Below are 25,179 nucleotides of genomic sequence, written 5' to 3'. Positions count from 1 at the left end.
CCCAGCCCGCCAGGGGAAGTAGAGGAAAGGCAACAATAGTTATACATTTATTTATAATGCAATTATGGGCCTGACTATTTACAACGTGTAGGAAACCGAAGACGACGTTTGTACAAAGCCAGCCAACCCGCCAGGCAGTCAAATGTGCAAAAAAGTGACGCTTGCCCAGTCTTCCCGCTCCCTTGGGACGCAGGACGCTGACGCCGTGTCTGCGCAAGCAGGTTCTCCGAGGTTCGCGATAGGATTAAAAAAAACAAAAAACCCCCAAAACACGCAGTTCTTTTGGCAATAAGCTGCCACGCCGAGGGCCGAGGCGGCGCTGCTCGTTAGTCACTGTAAACAACGTGGCAACTCATTCGGAGGTTGCGCTCCCGCACGCCTGTGGGGCAGCAGCGCCCGCGGTCAGCTCTCTGGAGACATACAAACCAGGCTGCTGTGTTTCTTTGTTAAACAAATCACAAAACAAAACTGGTAGAATAAAACGAGCAAGCGAATGATCAGGAGACTACCAGGATCGTGGCCAATAGTTCCACATCAACCGACTGGGTGGGATGAAATGCACCGGGATAACTCGAGATTAAACACCACTGATGTACAAAGTAAGTGTGAGGATTACTAGTGAAACAGATCGATCCAGAATAGAATGTTTTGGGGGACCCACAATATCCCCCCCAATAAATTTGGCTAGAACCAAGAGTTATTTTGAGTTACTGAAACAACATTTCAAAGGTAAAAAAAAAAAATCAAACACTGAAATACAGGGTGCGCCTAAGGTAAATACAATTAGGAATTTAGGGCAACATGATCCTTAAAAAAATTTTAATGTACAGGTGCTCCTTTCACCTCTGAAAGATTGAAACATTACATTCTGTTATCATCACTAACTTGATGGGACTGCAAACACAGGGCGACAGCAAGAAAAATCAGTTAGTACAAACAGAAAAATTGAAGTCAGCCTGCCTGGCTCTCTCCATTTCTGAGGCTTTCCTGGGCACATGGGAAATGCCAGGGGAAGAGACCTCCTTGTTCTTACTCTGTGAGCACTTTCCCTTACTGCATAAGAGAGATATTGTGCTCCATTAAGGATGCAATTTCAAACAAACTTTTCATAGATGCCAAATCCACTGCAGAAATAAAGAGTTTAAAAATAAGAGAACCCCTTTCAAAAGGGAATACTGCACCATTAGCTTCTGCTAAGGTAAGAATAATGTATATTCGCAAAGTTCATTTTGTAATATACATGCATTATTGCTAGAGAAAAAAAAAAAAGATGTAACCGAGGGATACAAAAACTTCTGTTGCTTCTATGGTGCCATCCAAAATGGCATCTGTTGTTTTGCTCGCTGCTGTGAAGAAGGATACTGGTACCCCAAACTCCATCCCTGTGAAAAAGTACTTGCATTTTTATGGGCACCATGTTCTTCTTCTTCATCTGATGAGTCCCCAGTATAAGCCACCAATCCAAATCCCTTTTCTGCAGTTTTCATCTTCTTGGCTGGATGATCTAGAAGAGAAAAAAAAAGCAGCCCACCCCCCAAGAAAACAGGGGAGAAAAAAGAGAGAGATAAAAATACCCAAAACAAGTTAATTAATAAAAAAGACGTTAATTATAAATTGTTAGTCAGACACCATATTGAGGTCAAAAAGCCAACGGTCACCCAAGGTCGGCAGCCACACGAAACAGCACCAGCAACAGCACATGTGATCCATCAGAACCATGTAAGAGAACAGAGAAAGAAAAAAGAAACACAAAAAAAAGGTAAAGTTAGCAAGCGAGTCTAAGTGCCTGTGACTTCACCGTTAAGAGATAAATATGTAAAGAAATCTCCAAACTTAATCAAAAGAAGTCTAACACAATGGTGAGCTCTGGCATCAATATTGGAAAAAAACCAAACTCCTGAAGTTAACACCTTTACACACTTTGCTTTTCACTTTTGTATAAGGTGCTTTGCCACTTTTATAGGCCTGAATTTATTTTTACCTGTTCTGTGACATATCAAATGTTTGATGCTAAGAAAAACCCTATGAAAACACAGAATCCAAAGATGATTTCTGTTAGCTGTGGAGAAACCAAGGAGAATGCCTACTAGATGTATGTCACACATCTGTGAAAGTGAATCCGAACCATTATCTCCATTACTGTCCTTTACTACGTCTATAGGGATCAAGCTTATGGACATTGCATCAAGTCTTCTGATAAAAATCAGCCTTATACTAATTGCATTAAACATACAGAGCTACCCAATTGGGGCCTGAATGCAACATAAAAATGTGACCTATCCATGTAACAGAGCAGTCTCATAAGCTTCTGTGTCTCAGCTGATTATCAAGTCAAGTCTTCTTGCCTTCAAAATAGGAGTAAAGCAACCACTGTTCAAGATATTCTCCTAGCACTTATGTAAGTATCTGCTTGGGCAGATATGCACTTACATGAATGTGAGAAATGCACAGATTTTAAGTCTGTACAACAACTGCAGTTCTTTTAAGTGAAGGAAAGAAATCTCAAAGACAGCCTAGGACTACCCATTCCAGTATCTGTGAGAGTCAACATTTGATCAGTAGTTTGCAAATCAAGTTTGCATTTTGTCCGCTGTGCTCACCATGGTTGCCCGGTAAAGACCCTGCGCCATTTCTTTCTTCGGATTCTATTTTCATTCCGGTCACTGGAAAAGCTGGTGGAGGCATCAACTGCCTGTGGAAATAAAATACAATACAGATGACAGTTTTGTGGTTTCAGCATTTTACAGTGTAGGTAGCAATGTACCTTGGTCCCTGCACTAAAGAGCTTGTTATTTAGACTCAATATATTGAGTGTTTAATAAGCAACAGAGGTTAAAGATAAAGGACAACTGTTGATTGTCAGACTCTATATCCAACTAGCTCCTCTGCACTGGAATTTGAGCACTGGATCCTCTCAGACAATTCTCCATCACCAGCTCTCCCTTGCTTTGACCCTTCTAAAGTCTTAAGTGAATTAGGTCAGCCATCCCAAATGAGTGCCAATAAAACTTTCACATTGCAAAATCACATATTCAGTATATGCCAGACCTGAAAGAGAAATTAAATCTCGAATGTTTTAGAGAAATGTAAATGGTTACTGAGATTCTTTGGTAGCTCTCTCTGTAAACCCAGATGCCTTAGTTAACACTAGTTCAACTGTGAAAGGTTGAAAGGGAATTGAATCATAACTTTTTCTACAGCTAACGTGGCCTTTTTAAGGAAAAGGCTAGTCTAGTGCTTTCAGACCTTGTAAGCTAAAGGCAATGTTTCTTTATCCTTTTAAACAGCATGGTTTCTGGCACTGCAGAATTGTGGGATAAGCCTCACATTTGCATGACTAAATGCTCTTGCGGATGCCATGGCAAAACATTGCTCATCATTAACTGCCTCCCTCCCTTTTTTTTTGGCCTGGGGTGGGCAGATAAAGAGTAGCTATAGCATTTATGAAACTTTAAACTTAAATCTGAATTATATGGGTTTCTAGCAACTTCCTTGAAAAAGCATTCTTGTGAGGTAACAAAATCTGGCTGGAAACGACATCACCTTACTGTTTTTGTCCAGATAAAGACACTTAGAAAAGCACGTCTTTTAAATGCTATGAAGTAAGGATTTGGGAAGGATTTGAATAAGAGTAATCCTTAAACAACACGGGGGGTAATCCGGACAACACGGGGTTCCCCGGACAACTGGAATTCTTCCTAAAGATCTATCAAATGCAGACTAACATTCAGTGTTACTGTTTAAGAAATAAACAACTTGCATGAAGTTTTTTCATCAGGCACAACCCCCCACAGAGACAGGCCACCTTTGAACAATTTGCCAGTTTTAAATTTTCCAAGTTCTTTGATATCTCATCACTTAAACTTCAAAATATGAATTTGAGACCTTTGAAAACTTTCTTACTATCCCCCAGGCTCGTTTTGGCATTACCACAAACTGTTTCTAAACCTTCTCAAGTTAGCAACCTCTTACTCAAGTAGAGTGCTAGCAATTCTCTCTCATTTGCAATAAACTTACATAACACGTCTCCAGAGAGCAATGAAACAACACTTTCTTTATATTATAGGAATACTCAACAGCTTGCAGCTTTCCTGATGGTTCTGAAACTCACTTTTGGGTCACAGCCCTGAAGCTGAAACATACTAGTCTAAAAATTGCTCTTCCTCAAGCCACCACAGCTATGACCATAACCCTTTTATACCCTTACTGAGCACACTTACCTGTCCCTCTCTCTCTCCTTTCCTGAGGAACTTGCTGGCTTCGATCCTGCTCCATCAATTTCACTCTGACCAGAGAAGCCTGTACCTAAATTAGTCATATGAATGGGTCCATGCTATGAGCAGAAAAACACACGGCATTAGCAAATCTACAACTATGATATAAACTATAGCTCCTTAATGATAATGCCAGGAAACCCAACCTTTCAGAGTATATTGCAAACTACAGACTGGGTTTAGCATTTCCAATTTTCTGAGTCTAATATGTAGCACAATGACAAAAGTATAAGATTGCTGTTAAAGATAAAAGGAAATATTTATTGCTTTGCATTAAGTAAAATGCTTTCCCTTGCTTCCCTTTGAACTGTAGATTAAGATATGCAAATTGTAACAGATTTTTTTTTTGTTAATGAACCCATAACTGTAGTATTTCAGTGCTAAGGTAAAAGAGTGATTTTATCATCTATTTTCCCGCAAATTCTAGACTACAAGGTGAGGTGGTTACCCACTTCCTTCACAGACTAAAAACAGAATGTTATGTAGATAGTATGACACTAAACAGTATTCATCTTGCATACATATTTGTGGGTTCAAACATACCTGTTATTTTTCAAAATGTTCCTGAGTAACATTTTTATTGTCTCTCTCTCCCACAAGGCTTTCCAAGGTGAATTTGGCAAAATTTTACCAGGGACAAGCACAAGAAGATGACTTATGGTAACTTTCTTGCCCCTTCACTTTACCATATAAAACAGTTTTGAGAAAATTTTGCAAACCGCATTATAATATTATTAAATTAACTGTGGCTGTTGGTTTGTCCTATGCCATCAGAAAAAAAAGAAAAAGAATCCTATTTAAATCTAGGCTTATTATAGCCTTTCTAAGAAAAGATTCTGGAAAAAATCATATTTCTTTTCTTGCAGGAAAGGCAACAATTATTAACCTTCTTTTGATCTGAAGATAATTCTGTTCTTTATGGAAGGAAAGGGAAAGTAATTTTACCGTGAAACAAATAGTAAGTATCAAATACAGAAAGCGCACTTGTCAAAGAACAGACATATTAAGTCTCTTCTTTGCTTGACATTACTTTTAATATTAAAATTTTATAACATACTGGTATCTTCCAGATATCTTAATTACCATTATGAAATAAACTATACAAATGGTGATCCCTTCATAGCAATGTCTCTTTCTGAGAAAGAGGATTGGGGCAAGTAATAAAATTGTTTATTTTATTCCACCTGGTATCCCAGCAGTCCCGACTCTCTCTCATCTGGTAGCTCCTCAGTGAAACGCCTCTTTTGGCCTTGGGGTTGTGGTTGGACTTGTGGCTGTGTACCAGCTGGCAAGGTTGTTTTCACTGGGGCAGCAGGAAGAAAAGGAGTGCTCAGGGGACTCTAAAAAACAGAAATGAAAAACAAAGCACACAGAAGTCTGAAGATATAACACTAAAAATAACTGAGTATACTTTTTAAAAAAAAATCTCCACCCCCCCACAACAAAGGAATACATCATTATCATTCCCCTTAACCAGAGAGGCAAACCATTTAGAAACATTCACTTTTTTAAAAGTCATGCTAAGCAAGGAAGTTGGAGAATGCACCAACTTTGAAGTAGTTACTATTTACAACTATTCAAACTTGCTCTACTAGTGTTAATTTAATACACTTTGTGACAGTATCTGTGGAGGGAAAACTCTGTTCTACGGTTAAGAGAGAGAGAACATTTAAGATATTTCTGCTTGCCTAATGAGTAGTCATTTCTTAGATAATTGCAACCTTGCATCACTACCTGACTTGCACCTAAAAAAGGTCCCAGAAAAATAGCAAGAACATTTTACATGAACACTCTAAAACGTATGTTTCATCTAGAATGATCATAAAGATTTTGCAGCGAAGGCATATCCTAGTAAGTGGAGAAATTTAGTTTAATTTATTCATCTCTTGTCCTACCTGGCCAGTACTGGCTGGAGGCTGTACTTGAGAAATTGGGTATTGTGTGGGTACAGGTGGAACTCCTGTGGGTAATGTCAACACTCCAGGTGCCAGTGGCACGGCAGGTGGTACTATGCCGGGTACACCATAAGGTGGCTGAACTGGCTGTTGAGGAGGGGGAACAACAGGGTAACCAGATTGGTAGCCATTTGATGGATAGTATGATGGCTGAGGAGGTACATTATTTATAGCAGCAGGTTGCGTGAAACCTGGTGGGGGAAAAGGAAAGTTAAAAAAAACTGTTTATTTCCAAATCAGCTGCAGAATCAAAAAAATATTTAATTGATAAAGATAGATAAAATGGTTCACTGAAAAAACTTGTAAAATTAAGAGAACGACTGATATAGACCACATATAAAATACTGGTGAAAAGCTTTAACATTTACCTGCTAAAGGTACTGCAGTAGCTATCTGATTCACAAATCGAGAGTATTCAGCATGAACCTATAAAGGACATTAATTAATTAGTAAATACATGTATGTGAATCTTCTGTCAGACATCTTTTGGGGGGCAAAGAACAGCTTATTGCATTGTTCTGATACAATGGGACTTTGGGTTCTGCCACACTCAAAGTAATATTGATAATCCAAGAAATAAATGAGAAGGGAAAAAAAAGGAGCTTGGTCACTATCAGGCTTTTTTTCTATGAGAAATCTGTGCCAGATACAAAAACATGCATAGTACAAATTGGCAGTAGAATAGTTCTCTACAGGAAGCAGAGAAGACTTTTGAAATTGCTAAAACACATTCAGAAGTAATCCAAGTCCACAGACTCGCACATACTAGAAGTTCTAAATCGTGTGATGAGCCTGTATTTGAGCTTGATTCAAAGAATATGGCCCACCAGACTTTGAGCTACTTGATACAGTATACCCTAGCACCATAAGAATGGAAGAGTTAAAAACAGGAGAGTGCCCATCCAGAAATGGACAAGGCTTTATACAAGAGACCAAAACAGGCAGGCAGTGGTAATTGGACAACATGCCTTGCTGCAGGAAATAGCTTCAGGGAAACTACATGGAAGGGATAGTAAAAAGATATGCTACCACAAAGAGGGAAAAGAGGGTTCCTCCTACACATGGTATATATACTGACTATGGCATTTTTCTACAGCTGCTGAAGAGGTTCAAGGTTTCATTATAACGTATATTCTGAAAAGGATTTACTATAGTTCAGATCTCCCTGTAACCACCACCACCAGCACATCAAAGCATACAAGTAGTTTTGCTGGGAGCTTAACAACGGGTTTTATCCTGAAGCACGGGAGAGCTAAAAGGAACTCTGAAATTTTACATTTATATGAGAAGAACTAAAAGAAGAGTTACTTACAGTCTGTAATAGGTTCTCACATAGCTTTTTGGCAGCTGCCAGACCTTCTGGTTTTGGGTGACTGAAAACACAATAGGCAAGACATTAAAAAAAAAAGGATGACAACAATCTTACTCTTTAAGAAAAAATATCTCTTACTAGATTTGGCTGCTTCGTCCTCTTTGCTTTCTTTACTGGTAAGTCCAATACCTGGCCCTTTTCCTTTAGTGATAACTTGCTTCAACATTTATTTTGGGCCCTTGAACTTTGAATACCATTTAATATTATACAAACTGGTGTCTTGACTGGAATAAGGACACTGAATTTTCTTTTTAAAATTCTACACGAAACTACTGTAAGGTGGATATATAACTGCTTAAATCACCATTCTTAAAGATTAGTCATCAATTGCTCAATGCCTAATTGGGAGGAGGTATAAAGTTCTACCAGGCCTGTTCTAGGTCCAGTGTTGTTTAATCTTTGTTAATGATTTGGAGGGTGGGACTGAATACATGCATAGTGTATTTACAGATGATATCAAACTGACTGGAGGTGCAGACTGGAGGGTAGGATTAGGATTTAGAATTACCTTGGTAACTTCAGACCATTTTTTTCAGTTTAAGTGAATGAAATTTAATAAGGGTGCAAAGTCCTGCACTTAGAGCTGAACAACTGCATGCACAAATGCAAACTGGAAAATGACTGGCTGCAGCACTGCAGAAAAGGACCTGGGTATTATAGTAGACCGTACGCTAAATGTCAACCCACAGAACAGGGTGAACAGGATGTTGTAAAAAAGACTAATAGCATGCTGGGCTGTATTAACAGAATCATCATTTGCAAGCCAAGGGAAGTGATTTGTCCACTCTCTTCAGCACTGGTGAGGTCTCACATGGAGTACTGTGTCCAGTTTTGGGCACTGTACTTCATTGAAGATGTGAACAAATTAGAGTCCAGCAGAGAGTAACTAAAGTGATTGGAGGTCTAGGAAATGTGACTTAAAGGTTGAATTATTTAGTCTGGAGAAGGGAAAGAAAAGATTTGATAATAGTCATCAAATACCTGAAGGGTAGTTATAAAGAATAGTGCTAGATTATGTGGCTGCAGGGTATAGGACAAGCAGCAATAGTCTTAAAATTGAAACAAGGAAAATTCAGGTTTGCCTTAAAAACCTCTCACTGTGAGGGTGGATAGCACAGGCTACCCAGAGATGCTGCAAAATCTCCATTCTTAAAAAGTAATTTTAAGCGCAGGTCAGACTAACATCTGGCTGGGACGATTCAGATCGGGACGATGCCACCTTGAGCAGGAAGCCTCCAGCCCTACTTGTCTGTGATTCTGTCCATAAAAAACTCCAATCAAAACCACAAGTTTACTGTGGCCTTATTCTAAAACAGTACATTAAGATTAAAGTATGTATAATATGTTGTTTTGTTGTGGGGGTTTTTTGGGGGGAGAGGGGTGTTACTTTTATTAACTCTTAAGAATACTTTTTAAGGAGTAAAAGCAGTCACTATATTTATAAACAACTACTCAGCAAGTATTCATACCTGATATAAATGTACATCGGTTCAAAGGCTTCTCGGCCTGATGCTGGCTCTATACAGCCTGAGCCCTTCCCACGTAGGAAGACCTTGGCACCAGTCTCAATCTGAATATGTTGCAAGTAGGAGCACCCAGGCCCTTCCACCTTTTCCTTCACATTAAATGTAGGTACAGCATGTTCCAGACCAACAAATAATTTGTCCTGAACATAATGCATCTGCAAACAAAACAAATAGCTAACCATTGCATTTATAAAGTTTACAACTCTTGTGCAGAAATTATACTTCCTCTTGAAAAACTCAGAATAGTCAGTGTTGGATGATGCAGTCAGTCCTTTGCTTCTCTGCCAGTAGGACTGCTCTCTCCATCCCCTTTTTCTAGGAGGACAGTATAAGCAGAGTCTCACTTTCCAGACTCCACCTTCTTAGCCCTCCAGTTATCAAAATGATATTTACTATAAAATCTTAGATATACAGATTTTCTAGTGGGCAAATGTTAAGAACATAAAAATACCACAAGAATCACACACTGAATTACATACCCCTGACTGGAATGAAGGTTTCTGACCAACAGCTGGAGACAACTGGGTGATGGGGGCAGGCTGATGATAAACAGTAACTGTAGCTCCGTTGAACGTTGGGCTGGAACCAGTGGCAGCTTTCACTACTCCATTAGTAATTATCTCTTTAATTCGGTTTACAGCTCCTGTTAGATATGATACAGTGTTGCTTTAATTCCAGCAATGGGATGCTATTTTAATTGACAAGGTCTCAGGGTTGTCTACACTTTAAATCATCTCTTTTGGCAGGGTAATCCACCGCAGCAATCTGCTCATGCTATAAAAACAGCCTGCATCACACATTTGCCTGTTCTTTCTTGCTCGAGTTAAAGAAAATGAGATTGTGGCAACCTTTCTTTTATCACAAGAGTTCCAGTATCAATCATCCTCCCATGCACGTTACACTCTTAGCCCAGCATTTTAAAGGTTAGTATTTAGTTAAATTTGTCGTCACTATCCAATGTACAGCTGCAACTTAAATAAAGATGATGATGATGATGATGATAATATCCAGTGCTAGTAACTCTTCCAAGGACAAAGTATTGTGACCACACAGCTCACTTGAGCTCATTTCTTGTGGTGTTCCAAACCATAAAAAGTGGATAGCATTGAAAAATGTAGCATGGGAATCCTGCTGAGTTCTTACTCAAAATAAGTATTGCATATTTATACCAAATGTACATTCCATATCCCATAAAGATGTGTGGCTAAGATACATGGCCAAAGGAAAACGATGGCAAATGACACCTACAACATTTTTGTCTATGTAGTCACCATACTGTAATTCCCCTGGGTTACTTCATCTACCACATTCTTGCATTATTTGATAAATTAAATATCATTAAATTTACGGTAACACTACTCAACAGTTACACACTGCTACTCTTGAGGGGTTTTCCACACTGATAGGTGAGCATTTTAGGAAGGTGTAGCTTCTCCCATATTGAATAACTGCCTAATAGAAAAGAACCACTGTTACCAGTATTACTACTAGAGTGGCATTTGTTCCTATGCAAAATGTTAAGGGTTTTCAAATTTTTACTAGTAATTTTCTTTTGGTTGAAATGTGTGGGAGTGACTTGGTCATTAATTCATGTTCATTACACGAGACTAGCTAATAATTCAATGAGTAAAAAGAATGTGTATCCTCACAGATCACGATCAGGAAGGAGACTAAGCAAATTCTCTCACACTTCTCAACAGATGAAAACTATACAAGGAGGAATTTGGCTCATTCACTAGAAACCTCACATTTAATTAAAAGAGGAAAGCAATGATCTGCAACCCAATTTACAGTATCAACTCCCTATAGGCCTTATCGTTAATGTTACCCATGTGTACTTCATGGGAAGTTTCTTTCCTACTTGGTTGTTTTTTTTTCTACAAGTTCTAAAAAGGTTAAAAATATCAACCACCCGCCCCAAGAATCTAGCCAAAAGCAATATTTGAGTTAAAATAAGAGACCAATTTGGACAAAGAAACCCTGCACATATTAGGGACTGCATTTTGCTGAAACATTTTAAACTAATGGCTTTGTTCCAGTTCATTTGTATGCCTAGACTCACTATGTGGACTGTTACAGTTCATATGCTTGGAGCCAAAATATTAGTTCCGAATTTCAAAATGAACAAAATGAATGAGCATATACAATCCAAAATGTTTTTGTTGTCTGATGCAGGAAAGATATACCATAACCATCAAATAGCTCCTCTTTTCACATATTTGGATTAAAAAAATCATGTCTAGAACTTAACTTGTGAAAGCAACACTAACTCTGAGTGACTCAATACAAACACAGAACCAGTAAACATGTCTGAAATGTGGACCCAGACACTAGGGAACAAAGGGAATTTTACACCAGTTTTGAAATTTTTTAATTAAGAGTCAGGTCCCTGACCTATGACATTCACCTGAGGATGAGATGGAGCCACACTGGATGTGAGGTCCACAGGGGAAGATCACCTATGCTGTTCCTATGCCAGCAGAATTCCCAGGTTGGAACGGACTGGAGGGCCACGTAGGTCCAGTCCAGACGTGGAGTCCCAGTGCCAAATTGTGAGTGGTCCTAACAACATGCAGGTTTTTCTCTCTCAGTAAGATTCAAGATAACAATTATGATTAGTCACCTACTGAAACTGTGATTGTGCAATTTTTGTGGAAACTGCCGTTTCAGGTGGGCTCTGTGCTTTTAGGAGGCTTGCTAAAAAAATACAACTTACCAGCAAGCAGAGAAAAGTACATGGGAAGCCCTTGAGTCTTGTAGCATGGGAAAAAGGTGGAGGGGGAAGGGAGTAGGGTAGGGCTGCTCACAGCAGCCTGTTGGGAGCAGTCTCACCCACCCACCCTCCCCACCCCCCATGCTCCAAGTCTGCAGGGCTTCCCACACACTTTTCTCTGCTTGCCGGTCAGCTTGTTCAGCAAGCCCACCCAAAACAGAGCCCACTGCTTGGGGATGGCCCGAAACCATGGCTTAATAACCAATTAAGCCTGGGGAAGCCATTAATTCACCTTTAACAAGGTGTAGATTAATGGCTTCCCCAGGCGTAATCAGGTTAATTAAGCTGCAGTACCAGGCCATGTGGTAATCTGTGGGGAGGGGTGGGACTGCTGTGGCCCCTTGGTCAGAGGTGGGAGGGAGCCGTGCTGCACTCAGCCTGTGAAATTGGCTGCTGGCCCCAGGATCTGCCACCGAAATTGGATGGCCACCTCCTTGAGTTTGGTAGACTCCTAATTATAATTGAGATCTGCATGTATGGGTGAAATACACCATTATATGAAAAGATGCATGGCAGATGACAGGATATGTGGGACAAAAAGGCTTGCAGACTCTGTTAAGAGGAAAGATGAGTCAACTGAGAAATGGTGTGGATGGAAAGCTTATGCCTTTGTATTTTTACAATTTGTGTTGGTGCATTATGTGGTCTAGTAACCATAACTCAAAACATCCCTTTTATAACAATGACACTTAGACCTGATTATGTAGCATTTTAGAATCTCTACCTACACCTCAATGTGGTGATGCACAAGAAGCACTGCCACCAGCCACATTTCTGTAGACAAATGGCAGGGTATTCCTTTTAGAGGCAGTGCAATTCAACTCTAGGAGTCACTCTATTGTGGTGTAGCAAAACTTTAATTGATGACTTGTACAAAGCACTACAAGATGCTTTTGACTTTTTCACCTATAAGGAATTTACCATAACTGTGTTGACGTGATCTGTTATACACCTGGAATGATTTACAACTCAAGTTTCTCACACACAAGTACACATGGAAAAAAAATTGTAAAAAACAAACAATACACATTTTGAAGGAGAAAAGAACATAGCAACCACCTACCATTTAGAAGTAGGACACAGAACTATACTTACTATCAACTAGCTCCCGTGTCTGCCCTTGGACATGGAGATACAAGGGACGATCTCTATTAGAAAAACCCAAAACATTCTATTAAACTAAAATTCCATTATGTTGGTAAAGGCTACAAACCATCAAAAAAGTATAAGATTAACAATCCTTACTGACATAACAAATGGCAGGAAGCTGTAAATCGGTAGCCTCAGTATGTTTAGCTAAACATAACTGAATGTTTCCTTAATTGTGCATTTTTCATTTACCATATTCAAATTTAGGATGCATTTGAATTTAAGATAGGAAATTTGGGTGCATCTCTTCACTTAAGAAAAAAATAAAGCCTCAAATAAACAGATTTATGAAGGTACAATCTCAAAGGTGCGCACACAAAAACCTTTTTTATGAATACAAGTCACTTTTAAGGAAAGGTTTGGTTTTACAGAGTGTATATTTGGAGCAATATGGTGCTCAACAGACAAAAAAAAGTCAAGAAAAGAAACTCAAAAGTTTCCTTGGTGAAAGTATAAATCAGCTTAATTTTTTAATACCATAGTTGCTTTTAATAGTTTATATTTAACATACTTTTTTGTTCTTCACTCACTTATACAGTAACAGCCCATAAGCATAGCCTTCCTATACACATTGGTGTGCGCATTAGGGTTAAATCTAGTCAAGTAATCACAAAGCCATAACTCAGAGTTGTGCAAGGAACAGTGTAATGTCTTCCATATAGCCTTACTAAATAACATCAACAGTTCTCAACCTTTTTACATACAGGGCACTTTTCCATGTTTTTTCAATCTGGCAGCACCCTGGTTGAGAATCACTGTTCTACTGCCTCATCTTACACTGTGGTTCTCAACCAGAGTCCTGCTGCCACTGCGGCAGCCTCATGGAACTGATCTGTTTGCCTCAAGCAAAGCTAGACCAAAAGGGCAGGAGTGCGTGCTGTTTCCTGCATTAGAATTCTATACAGTAAAGGGCTTAGTAATGCTCTTTAAGGAGACCGGGAGCCTGGTGCAGCAGGGAGGGCAGAAGGAGGGGCCAGCTGAGGAAAAGTGGGACCCAGGCTCCTGCCTACTGCGAGAAGAAAATTAGATGCACAACACCATCAAGAAAGTAGTCTCATCGTAGCCGGGAGCCTGACTCTCGCTTTTCCTCAGCTGGCTCCTCCCTGCTGTGCCGGGCTCCCAGCACCCTTAAAAAATGTTACAGACAGAGAGACACACAGACAGACGGACTAGCCCCTGAGGACCAAGCTACATGAAGAAGGTGATTAGATGTTAGGCAACATCAAGAGAGCCATGCAAATGAGTCTCAAGAGGAGACTACTGTGAGGAGACAATTATCTGGCCACTGTAAGCATTAGTGTTATTTGAAATTCATCCATCATTGTTGATGAGCAATTCACTAGTTATCTGATAAACCTCAAGGAGGCAGGAATGCCCTCCTGAAAGCAGAGGTGTTGGGACAGCTCTGCTTGTTCTGTGTTCCCATTTCCAGGAAGAGTATGTAGGATCAGACAGGCAAAGGCTGCAGCATAAGTGAGCAGTCCTGTCACAGCCCTTCAAAGTGTAGCTCAGCACAAAGCATACAATGCAGTTTCACTTAGTTGCAGCAGCAGCAGAACCTGCATCGTGATGCTCCTAAAAGGCTCTTGTCGTACCCCGTTTGAGAATCACTAGCATAGGGGACTACCATGAATTCATGTATTCAGATACCTAAGAAACAAAAGGCAATCACACCCTTACATCATTCTTGCAGACACCAGTGTTTCAGCTGGTTATTCAAAGAAAATATGCCTGAATAAGGGGAAATTACCCTATTGGGGTTTTGGTAACAAATTTCAGTTTTAGAGCTTAACTAAACTCTAAAAGCAAGAATTCTGAATCTCATTTAAAATACTGTTTGATACATACATAATACCACACATTGAAATAAATGAAAATGGTGAAAAACCTTCATAAGTAATGAAGGTCCAGGGATCAGTTTGGTTTTGTATTTCTTCTTTACTCCATTTTTCCAATATCAAGTATAATTGTAATTGTATATTCAATCAATATTAAGAACCCAATTATTCACAGGTTGAAATGTCTCCATAAGAATTGTGATAATGACTTACCTTGGTTCCCAAAGAGCAGTGTATATTTAAATAAGCAATGACTCATTTTTCCAAATAAGTTAAAAGCTACAAACCCAGGTCCTACTTTTGCTTTCTCCTCTGAAGTCATGAACCTCCCTCGAGTAGAGACAGCTGCTCCACTCAACCGACTTATCTGTGGACAAAAGAGGAGGGCACTAGTTAAAAGACTATTGGCAATAAGCAGAAGGAACCCATATGGACAAGTGGAATAAAATTGGCTAAAGATAAAAAAAACTTTTTATGAGGAACAATGAAAAACCCTGGGACTGTTGAGAGAGATGGGAGGAGAGAGAAAGATAACTTATGCAGAAAGTACAACTGACACCTACATTCTTACAATATTCAGTTTGGAGAAGAGAAAACTGAGGGGAGATTTGATAAGTCTTCAAATACCTGACAGGCGATTATACAGAGATGGGCTTTTCTGTGGCCACAGGGGACAGGACTAGGAGCAATGTGCCTCCAGCTGCAGCAGAGGAAATTTAGGTTGCAGACCAGGAGGATCTTTCTAATTATGAGGGTGATCAAGCAACAGTTGTGGAATTTCCATCCCTGGAAATTTTCAAGAGCAAGTTAGATGGACACTTGGCTGGGACGATAGTCAGAAACCATCCCATCTTAAGTAGGGGGTTAGACAAGATGATTTCATGAGGTGTGTCTAGACAAGCACGCATGTGAGGTTTGCAGCACCACAGACCTGTCTGCAGCGCTGCAAACCCCATGCACAAGCATTCGCTACACTGCTAATTTGCAGCACAGTGGGGTTTTTTGGAAATGGGAGATCCTGGCGTCAAAAAAAAGAGCAGGGTGGCATGCACGGTGGCAGTGTGCACTGCCTGAAACTAGAGCCTGGCTAGCCGGAGCCATGCTTTGGCTGCTGGTCAGGCTCCACATGCCCAGATTGCTGCCTCTGGAGCCCTAGGTACTGGCCCCAGCCTCCCCTACCTTACCCAGAGCAACTTGCCGCATGCCAGAGCATGCATGCACAGGCACTCCCCAGGGACAAGTAGCAGCCACACAACTATGTGCTACTGCTATTTATCCCCAGGGAAACGCACGTGTGCACTCATCAAGACACAGCCATGAAGTCTTTTCCAGCCCTACTTTCCTATAATCATATAATACTTGACAAAATATTGAAGCAAATGTAAGGATAAACTTATTTAAAACTCGATATAATACACTTTTATGGGACTATAGTAGCAAGGTTTCTTTAAAAACAGAAAAAATCCTTTTGTTTTGGGACATTAATGTTACCTACAAACTAATGACAGTTAGGGAGAATCAGCTTCTGCCATAGCCAGGTCAGTTCACTTTGTTTTTTTTACATCTTATTTTGAACCATATGGTATTGGTCACCGTCAGAAACAGAAGCCTAAAATAGACTAACTAATGCTCTGATGCAGTATGGCAAATCCTAGGACTGACCAAACTTCTCCTCAGCCAAGAAACAGATGAGAAATTTCACTCTTTGCAAACATCCCAGCTACAGAAGTACGTAATCAAATAATATAAGATAGGAGGCATCTCTAATTTTGTGTCACAAAGGACTGATTTTATGAGTCCTTAGCAGGTCAAGCTCTAATTTAGACTTTCATACATAAAAATGTTTTCCAGAAACCTGAACATCAAAAATAATTCATAGGAGTTCACTGTTAAGTCCAACCATACATGCGATCACATATCAGCATGGCATATTCCTGGCGTAATGACAATGTTCAGAATTTTCACTAGCAGTCACAGATATAACTATGATGCTAGAATTTCACAGTCAGAACTTTGAAAGATAAACTATAGAGGGTTGATTTAGGGCCTTGTCTTTCCCAAATACTTCTGCTGGGAATGTGTCACTGGAAATTGATTAACTTTGATCCATTAAAACCTTTATATCAAAATGCAAACTATTGTGAGAGCCAAAGAATTAGATACAGCTTCTACGTATACCTCATCCTGTGTCTGTCCCCTTGTCAACAGGTTCCGGCATGTGAGGGGCACATCATTGATTTCTACTTCTGCTACCACAAGGTCATCTTTGCTTTTACTTGATGTGGGTCCTTTTCCTGGAGCCTGCAGCTTCAAATGAAACCATCAAGAGAACTTTGAGACTTGATAGTACACTCCATTATACTATGTAACAGAACAAACTGATCTGAAAATACTGCTTTACCCACATTTCATCTTTTCGTTTTTACAGACTTTTAAATACTAGATACAATGCTTTCTTTTAATCACTAACCAACCTCTTTATACTTTCCATACATATACTACATGATAAGCTCTCATCTCTTCCTGGGCAGTGAAAGGCATTACCGTTCCTCTTTTAGAGATGGAGGAAACTGGCAATGGAAGGTCCTGTGGCATAAGAAATTGAACTGATAGCTCAATTCTTGCCTGTGTCATAATCGTCCACCACCATGGACCAAATGGTAACTATGTGCCTAAATATCCCATGTGTATCATGGAAATAATACTTTCTTTTACATTTGGCTTACATTTTAAAGTTTTTCTGGGATGCAGCTGTTCCTTAATATGTATTCATATACTACATTAAAAAAAAATTGAAAAATGGAGCCCAGATCTCACTTGTGATCTGTAACCACTACACCAAAAAAAAAGCATAACAGGAGGCACAAAATGTTATGATGACTTGCCCAAGACTATACGCAGAGTCAGAGCACCAGGCTTTCCATAACTAGACTGCTAGAAAATATGGTTTGCTAATAAACTTCCTAACGCTTCCTACAATATACATTATTTATAAATAATCTCACTCTACTTTTGAGACTCTCTCACAACAGTAACCAAACATTAACTTAGCTTTGCAATTTTACTGCAAGATAGAGAAATATTGTGTTACTGGGGAACTGAGGCATGAAACTGTTTTAGCTAAAGAAACAAAATACGAGCATGGCAGCACCATGACTGGACCTAACCCTCTAAAGTCACTTAAGATGGTATTCTATTTTTTTCTGGACACCTAGAAGACCAAATTTGGCACACTATTCCCACACACAGTCCCACACACTTGAATGGTTGCATATGCACTGAGAAATAAGAGTGGTGATATGTACTTAAGTAGCACTTTGGAGACTTAGATGACTATATAGATGACCAAATTATTTGTCTAGGCATCCAGAAAAGAGCAGAATGCCACCCTTATTCTCACTCTCATCCCTCTCTATCTTTTCTTTGATAGAAAGCAACACAGGAATGAGACTTGCATTTGTAAAACAACAGTTTTCTTAATTTCTACCTGCTCATTCACTGTTTGGTGTTTTAGCTTTTAAAATTATAGTTACTGGAGAAATACCATAACTAAGAATTATATAAAATTTTGTCATAGTTAAGGAAAAGAAATAAAATCCCATTTTCCTGAATGTCTCTACAGCAACCCGTTGTTTCCATAAACTCATTCGATAGTACACAGCGGACAAGAACAAATCAGAAAATAAAGGAAGTTACACCACTGTCTAGTGTTCAAGCATTCCCCAACATGACAGAACACACAGTTCATGCTCGTCTGTGGGGATCTGGAAGACTGCCCAAGCCAGACACCTTCCCACGACATATAGTGTTGTAATGAGGCTGAAAGCTTCTGATACTCGCACAGTGGTCTGGGTCATAAAAATAGAAAATAAGGGTCCTGTTAAAGGCAGGCTGAACTTTCCCCTTGAGCAAAATTCTGAAGTTTCATAGTTTCACAGTTGGTCGGAAGGGACCTGAGCAGATCATCCTGGCAGCAATGCTTATTACATACCTTTACATATTAACTGGTTTTTAAAAAACAGGTTTTATTTAAAACAATAGACTAAATTTTACTCCATCAAACCAGCTCTATTAGGTTATGGGCAACACTATGAGAAAAAGCCTCACTCTCACCATTAAGCTGTACTGGAACGAGAGTTTAAAATACATTGAAACGATCCAGTTTTTAATAAAAGCCGCGTTGATACAGCACGCCTACTAACTAGATCAGAACAGAAGACAATTATTTTTTTCACTCCTGGCTGTACCACGCACCCCACAAACTTGTGAATAAAAACAAGTTACTTCAGGCTTTTTTTTTTTTTTTTTAAACACTAAAAAGGAAGAACTAGAAGGTAAATTATTTGCGGTGCAGGGTGGGCCATCCTATGGATGGCTGACTTTAAACATGCAAACAGGTCAAGACGACCCGTTTATACTCAGGCAACCCGAACCGTGCCCCGGGCACCTCGCGACCCAAACCCTCTCGGCTCGTTTCTGCAGCGACGAGCTCCTGCGGCGCGGTCACGTGCCCGAGGCAGACGATTGCAAACTGGTTTTCGGAAGAGTGGATAAAGCGATCTGACACCTGCCAGGGCCTGTTGGCCTGCGCCTCCTGCCCAAGCCTGGGCCTCCACGAGGCAACTCATGCACCCCTGAGGGGCGGCACGGGATGGGACAGGCCCGCCAGCCGCTCACCTTATCGGCGGTGCTGGACGCCGGCTTCAGCTTCCCCTTGGCCATTAACATCGCGTTGATCTTCGCCGCCACCGCCGCGGCGGCATCCAGAGCCCCGGAGGGAGCCGCGGAGCCCTCGGGGCCCGCCCCGCCGGACACAGCGTCGCCGCTGGCATGGAAGGGGCGGCCGGGCAGCGGGGCCGTGCCGGGCAGCAGGAAAGCGGGGGCCGGGCCGGGCTGGTCCCACTTGCTCCGGCGCCTGGAAGACGAGAGCGGCCGCGTCACGCCGGCCCCGGGCCCAGCCCCACCCCGGCCCGTTCCGCCCCGCCCCACTCGGCCCGGCCCGGCCCATCTCACCCCCCGGCGGCTGCGGCGTCCCGCGGGCCCCCACTCCCCGCTGACATGGCTGCGACCGGCTCCGCCGCCTCCTCCTCGCCACCGTCCCGTCACTTCCGCCGCCCCACACGACACTTCCGCCTGTCGTCATGGCGACCGCCGGCGTCCGGGCCGGAGGCGCCGAACGAGCCGTTCGGGTCCGCAGCGGTAGCCCCGCCCCTTGACAGCTGCCCCGCCCCCGGACGCCATATTAGGACTGGAAGTCCTGCCCTCTGACCTTTGCCGCCAGAAGTCTCTCCCCTTGTCCCCGGAAGTGTCCCTTGAGGGGGGGGGGGTGTTGTCTTGCAACCCCAAAGCAAACGAGTCATGCGCTAAAGTCCAACGTATTTTTATTGAGTTAAAAATTAAATTAGAATTAAAAATAAAAATTACATTAAATTTAAATTAAAGTAAAATTAAACATTAATTTAACCACCAGAAGTGCCCGGCAGAGTCCTAGGAGCTACTAGCCTACGCTCTGCGCTCCTGCCCAGCTGTAGCTGCCCTACCTGCTGCCCCAGCCCACGCCAGGAGGAGCTGCTGGAGGCCAGGGAGGCTGAAGAGGTCTCAGCAGTTGCAGCAGCGGCCGCATTGTGAAGCTTGTGCAAGTGCGCTAGAGCTAGGGCTGTCCCGCACATGAGGGTGGGAGAGAAACTCAGGTTGAGCATGATGCGATTAATTAGTGGGCACCCGCAGGTCGTATTTTGCCCGTCCTTGCTATAGGTCGGGGTGGCCGACCTGGGCTCCAGAGCCACATGCAGCTCTTCAGAAGAGAATATGCGTCTCCTTGAATCTTTGCACAAGCACACGGTGACCAGCTGCCCAATGAGATGCATATTAACTTCTGAAGAGCCCCGTGTGGCTCTGGGGCCGCAGGTTGCCCACCGTTGCTATAGGCATGAGTGAGTACATCTGCATGCCCTAAAGGCCTCTCTGCCAGTCTGCTGCCTACCAGTAGGTCTCCACCCACGCACCCATGTGTAGAAAGCTAGTAGATCCCATACACGCTCATAAGATCCTGTACGCCAGTCCATACTTGCATGTGTGCAGGGGCCTTCTCTGCCAGCAACTCACCACTCATGCCCCAAAGGACAAGGTGGTCTTTTGCAAGCGCAGTCTTCTGTGCATGCACAGGCCACCGAGGCAGCTGGAGTCCCCCGCTCAGGTCTCCTGCCCGTCATTCTGGACCCTGGGTTCTGCTGAGAAAACATTTCCCCTGTGCCTTGTGCAACCCCCCACGGTCCCCCCTGGCCCCTGGTTCCCCGCTTTTGTCTCTTCCAGGAAAGGCCAGTTGCAAATGTGATCCCCATGGGGGAATAGGGGATGCCACTGCTGCATGCAGGCGACCTGGGGAGCGCAGCAGGGTGAGGATTGAAACCCGCAGCCTCTGCTGGTCTGGTGCTTGTGGTGCCCTCACTCCTGACCCGCAGTTCCCCGCTCTTGTCCCCACAGAAAAGATTAGTCCCAAACGTGACTCCTGTGGGTGAACAGGGGGGTGGAGGGGCCTGAGGAGCGCAGCAGGGATCGGACGCATGTGTTTCCCTTGGCCGTCTTGAGGCGTGGGGCGATTGGTTGGGAGGGGCCGTGCGGGTGGGACGCCCTGTGCCTGGAGCTTGTCTGCAGGAGAGGTAGAGTCCCACTCCAGGAGCTGAGGCAGAAGAGAGTCCCTGGGCAGTGGGAATGCAGCGAGCCAGGGGGGCAGGACTGGAAGGCCTGGGTCGGAGCCCAAAGCGCCCAAAGAGCCAGGGCTCCCCAGCTCTTGAAGCGATGCCTGGCCTGGCTTCAAGGGAAGCTCAGACAGAACACGTCAAGGTTTGGGATCCAAACAGAAAGCTCCTCCGGGTACCTCAGCACAGCCAGCCGTGGGAAGCACTCCGGGTCTGTGCAGCGGGTCCCTCCAGCCCAGCCAGCGCCAGGGCAGCTGGAGGAGCGGGTCGTTTGCTTAGAGTAAGCAGCTGCCTGACTGCTGGAGGAAAAGCCTGTGTGTGAACAACCCACACCTGAAATACTTCCCAGTCCCAGTCTCTTTGCACCAGGGTCTGACTGGGCAACAGACACATCCCCAGAACTGATGATCTCTGGATGATCCCGCTCCAGTCTGCAGGACTGACCTGTGTCCAGGGGAACTGGACACTTGCTGATGCTTGGTGAGCATCCTGTCTCCAGAGGCAGCTGAGGGACAGGAGGAAATACAAAGATGTGATGGGAGAGGCTGGACCATGACCTGCTTCCCCAGTCCACAGCTTGCCCTGCCCTGACACATTGTGGGGAGGGGGTTGGCTCCCAACACCTTCCATGGGGCCTCCGTACTGGCCCTGGGCGGTCCCCTGACTTCCCCACCTCTCCTCCTGGCTTACACTCCCCAGCTTCATGTGCATCCTCCAGGCCACTGCCATGTCCTAACGAGAACCCCTTTGGTTCGGTCCCATATGGCCCCTCCTGGCCATCCAGACCATCACCTCCACAGCCCCCACATGGCCCCACCACCCCAGAACCCCCTTGCCCCCTGCGCAGAAATCAATGCACCCAGAGCCCCTGCCCAGCCTGTCCCACAGCCCTTCCCCACCTCCCAACTCTTCCATGATCTACCAACTCCACCCTGCAACCTGCCCCTCCCTGCTGCCCCCTGCACTAGCTGGCACCTGCTTTCCCCAGGCTCAGCCCCAGCACAACTGGGGGCAGCTCCTGCAGGGACACAGAACCAGGCCAAGGACCTCCTGCCTCTCCTCTCCTGGGGGAACCTGCCTGGGTGGTAGCAGCAGCTGCAGGTCCTGGTGTGCAAACACTGTAGCCTGGCACCACCACCCCCTGCACCATGCACAGACACCCCTGGGTGATGCCAGCCATCCTCACCCACCCCTGCCCCCAGCCTGCAGCCCACACACGCAGCCCAAGATCCCTCACACCTGGCCCAGTAGGGAGCAGCTCCCAAGTCCTTCCCTGCATCAGACCCGAGCCCCATCTGCAGCCCCTGGGGCTTGCTCCAGCCCCAGCCCTGCAGACTCTACCTCCTCCATGACCTCACTGCCTTCCCTGTTTGCTTTTTCATTTGCCCTAAGAGCTCGGCAGACGTGCCCGTCCTGCGAGGCTGGTACTTTCCAGGTTGGTTTTTTTTTTTTAATAATTTTTTCGTGTCCCAAGCCAAATCAGCCAAATCAAGTCCACATCCACAAGTCAGTCCAGAACCATAAGTGGTCCTACACCCGGCAAACATCCTCCACCCCCACCAGGGGCTTCAGATATTTCCAAAGTCTTTTGGCAGGCATCCTACATGCAGGCCCAAGCCCAGAGGCTTGGGGTTTGGATGCCCCCAAGTTTCGCTTGCCCTCAGCCATATGGCTTCAGGAGCAAGCTAGGAAGGAGTCTCCCAGTTCCATAAAGTGGGCTTTAAGTCCCAACACGTCAGCAGGTGCTAAACCATGCCAGAAGAACAGCGGGCACTGCCCCACATCCTCCTCCGGGTATATCCCACAGGCCTGTTTGCAGCTCCAGCCCCGGCTGCAGGAGGCATCGCCATCCCAGGGGAGCTGGTCCAAGGGAGACGTGCCCTGGGGCTGCACTTGAGAGACCATGGGGTGGGGGGGGAACCTGGGCCCCGTGAGATGTGGGGCAGGGGGCTCGGCTCCACAAGTGTGTGGGGCGGCTGGGTGATGCCATGGGCTGGGAAGAGCCAGCCGAGGCCGAACGCCACGTGGGTACCTGCAGGGGCTGGCGGAGGCCAGGGGCAGGTGTGCGGCTGGTGGGGTAGGAAGCAGTGGTTGGGGCATTTCTGGAGCCAGTCTGGTCCCTACAGCCTGTGTCAGCCAGGAGGGGAAATGAGGATGACCCTGAGGCTGTTCCCTCCCAGCCTAGTGTCTCCCAGATACCAGCTCCCTAGTGATATATTCGTTTCATTCCCCAGGTTGCAATGAGTGTGACCATCAAGGAGGTGCCCTCAGATAAGGTGCAGCTCAGTGGGGCACTGCAGGAACTGGGTGATTCCTGGCTGGAGCAGCCCAAGGCCCATCATGTGCACAGGCTTCTGCCCCACCAGGAGTCAGGTGAGGTGCAGGATGGACATGTGTGCGTGGGTCTGGGTGCTTGACTGGCTGTCTTGCATGCAGGGGGAGAGGCTTGAATGTCTGCCTCTGCTTGTGACGGGGTTGCAATATTTGTAATCTGGGCTGGGACAGAGCTCTGGTGTCTCCGGGTGAGCAGCTCCCAGGCTGGGGGTCCCTGATCTTTCTCACTGCATGTGTGCAGCACCCAGCAGAGAGAGGCTGTATCTTCCTTGGGTTTTGTCCTGCTGCCATGGTAACAATCAATGATTTAATTCACGTTCCTACAGTCAATGTTCACTGGCCCCTTTCTTATGCCCAGAAGATCCCTCTGTGCCCAGTAAGGGGCTGGTGCAGATGCTGGGAAATGAGACTCCCCAGTGGCCTCTGGCTGGTTCAGGTACAGCTAACCCAGGCCTCTGTCCTGCTGCAGGTTCCCCTGAAACAGAGAAGACCTGGGAGTCATAAGCAGATAGAAGCTCGTTAGGCTGGTGCCCCAGACGAGGCACTTCCCCCGGAGCAGGTAAGGAGCGGTGGTTCTTCCCTTCCCGGCAGCAGGAGGCATGGTCCCTCAGTGGAGAAATCTCTCTGACTGAACATTTTGATGTGGTCAGTGCTCCAATAGATCAGCTCTTCTTGTTCTCTCACTGCCCCTGGAAGCATTTCACATGCCTTGGAGAAGACTGACCTTGCATTTCCTCTCCCCGTCCTTAAAATATAGATGCTGAAACAGCCCTAACATCCCACAAACTTGTTTCCCTGGGAGTAAAGTCCCTGCAGGCTCTGAGGTGGTGCTGGGATCACCACTTCATGCTCAGACAGTTATTAGGGCTCATCTCCAGCCTCATGCCCATGGAGGTCTATTAGGAAGAGCTGTGGGACTTTGAATCTTCCTTCTCTTTGCTCTCTGTCACATTGAAGCCTCCATCTGCCTCAATCCCAGACCAGTACAGGAGACTAGCAGGGCTTTCCCTGTGCCTGCAGCACCAGTGCTAACCTGTGCATTCTCTTCTGTGCCCCACAGGTGCTGGGACCCTGAGCACAGCTGAGCAGAAGCCTCCTGGACAAGAGCCTGTTAACCTGGTGCTGCAGAGGACTTCCCCAGGGAGACTGGAGGAAAGGGGGTCCTTAACACCTGAATCAGGCCAAGTGCAGAGGGGGCAGAGCAGGCCTCCAAAGTAGAGGTTGGAGGTGAATGGGGCACCAGGTTCATTTGGGGTGGGA

The 25,179-nt window shown here is 44.3% G+C and overlaps 1 protein-coding gene and 1 non-coding gene across 3 annotated transcripts; both read right to left on the bottom strand.

Annotated features, from left to right (window-relative positions):
* Window positions 1-34: 34 nt before the first annotated feature.
* On the bottom strand, window positions 35-20,006 carry KHDC4 (KH domain containing 4, pre-mRNA splicing factor). Of its 2 annotated transcripts, XM_019493195.2 has the most exons (14): window positions 19,901-20,005; window positions 19,565-19,802; window positions 17,066-17,194; window positions 15,175-15,254; window positions 12,996-13,048; window positions 9,607-9,770; window positions 9,071-9,282; window positions 7,542-7,602; window positions 6,598-6,655; window positions 6,170-6,420; window positions 5,459-5,614; window positions 4,221-4,333; window positions 2,601-2,692; window positions 35-1,504 (listed from the first exon to the last, which is right to left on the bottom strand). In XM_019493195.2, exons 1-14 carry the CDS (start codon window positions 19,945-19,947, stop codon window positions 1,305-1,307), a joined length of 1,854 nt encoding a protein of 617 aa, XP_019348740.1. In that variant the 5' UTR covers window positions 19,948-20,005; the 3' UTR covers window positions 35-1,304. The 2 variants fall into 2 exon arrangements, with proteins under 2 accessions (XP_019348740.1, XP_019348741.1); XM_019493196.2 differs by lacking the exon at window positions 35-1,504 and having other exon boundaries at window positions 2,602-2,692; window positions 4,221-4,305; window positions 19,901-20,006.
* LOC132245948 (small Cajal body-specific RNA 4) lies at window positions 9,375-9,502 on the bottom strand. The gene has a single exon (XR_009457647.1). It is a non-coding gene; the product is annotated as a small Cajal body-specific RNA 4 (non-coding RNA).
* Window positions 20,007-25,179: the final 5,173 nt, after the last annotated feature.

This window comes from Alligator mississippiensis, chromosome 15, assembly GCF_030867095.1.
Source record: "Alligator mississippiensis isolate rAllMis1 chromosome 15, rAllMis1, whole genome shotgun sequence".
Lineage (NCBI taxonomy): Eukaryota > Metazoa > Chordata > Crocodylia > Alligatoridae > Alligator > Alligator mississippiensis.
Note: the sequence above shows the minus strand (reverse complement) of the source record. Positions and strands in the feature narration are given on the sequence as shown.

Bases quoted from the DNA above. Each gene is read 5' to 3' on its own strand.
- KHDC4 (XM_019493195.2), bottom strand. From the start codon at position 19,947: ATGTCAGCGGGGAGTGGGGGCCCGCGGGACGCCGCAGCCGCCGGGGG. The intron at 9,771-12,995 runs GTAAGTATAGTT...CATATCTAACAG, and splicing joins GACACGGGAGCTAGTTGATA to GAGCTGTAAACCGAATTAAA. The intron at 1,505-2,600 runs GTGAGCACAGCG...TTTCTCTTCTAG, and splicing joins GTCTTTACCGGGCAACCATG to ATCATCCAGCCAAGAAGATG.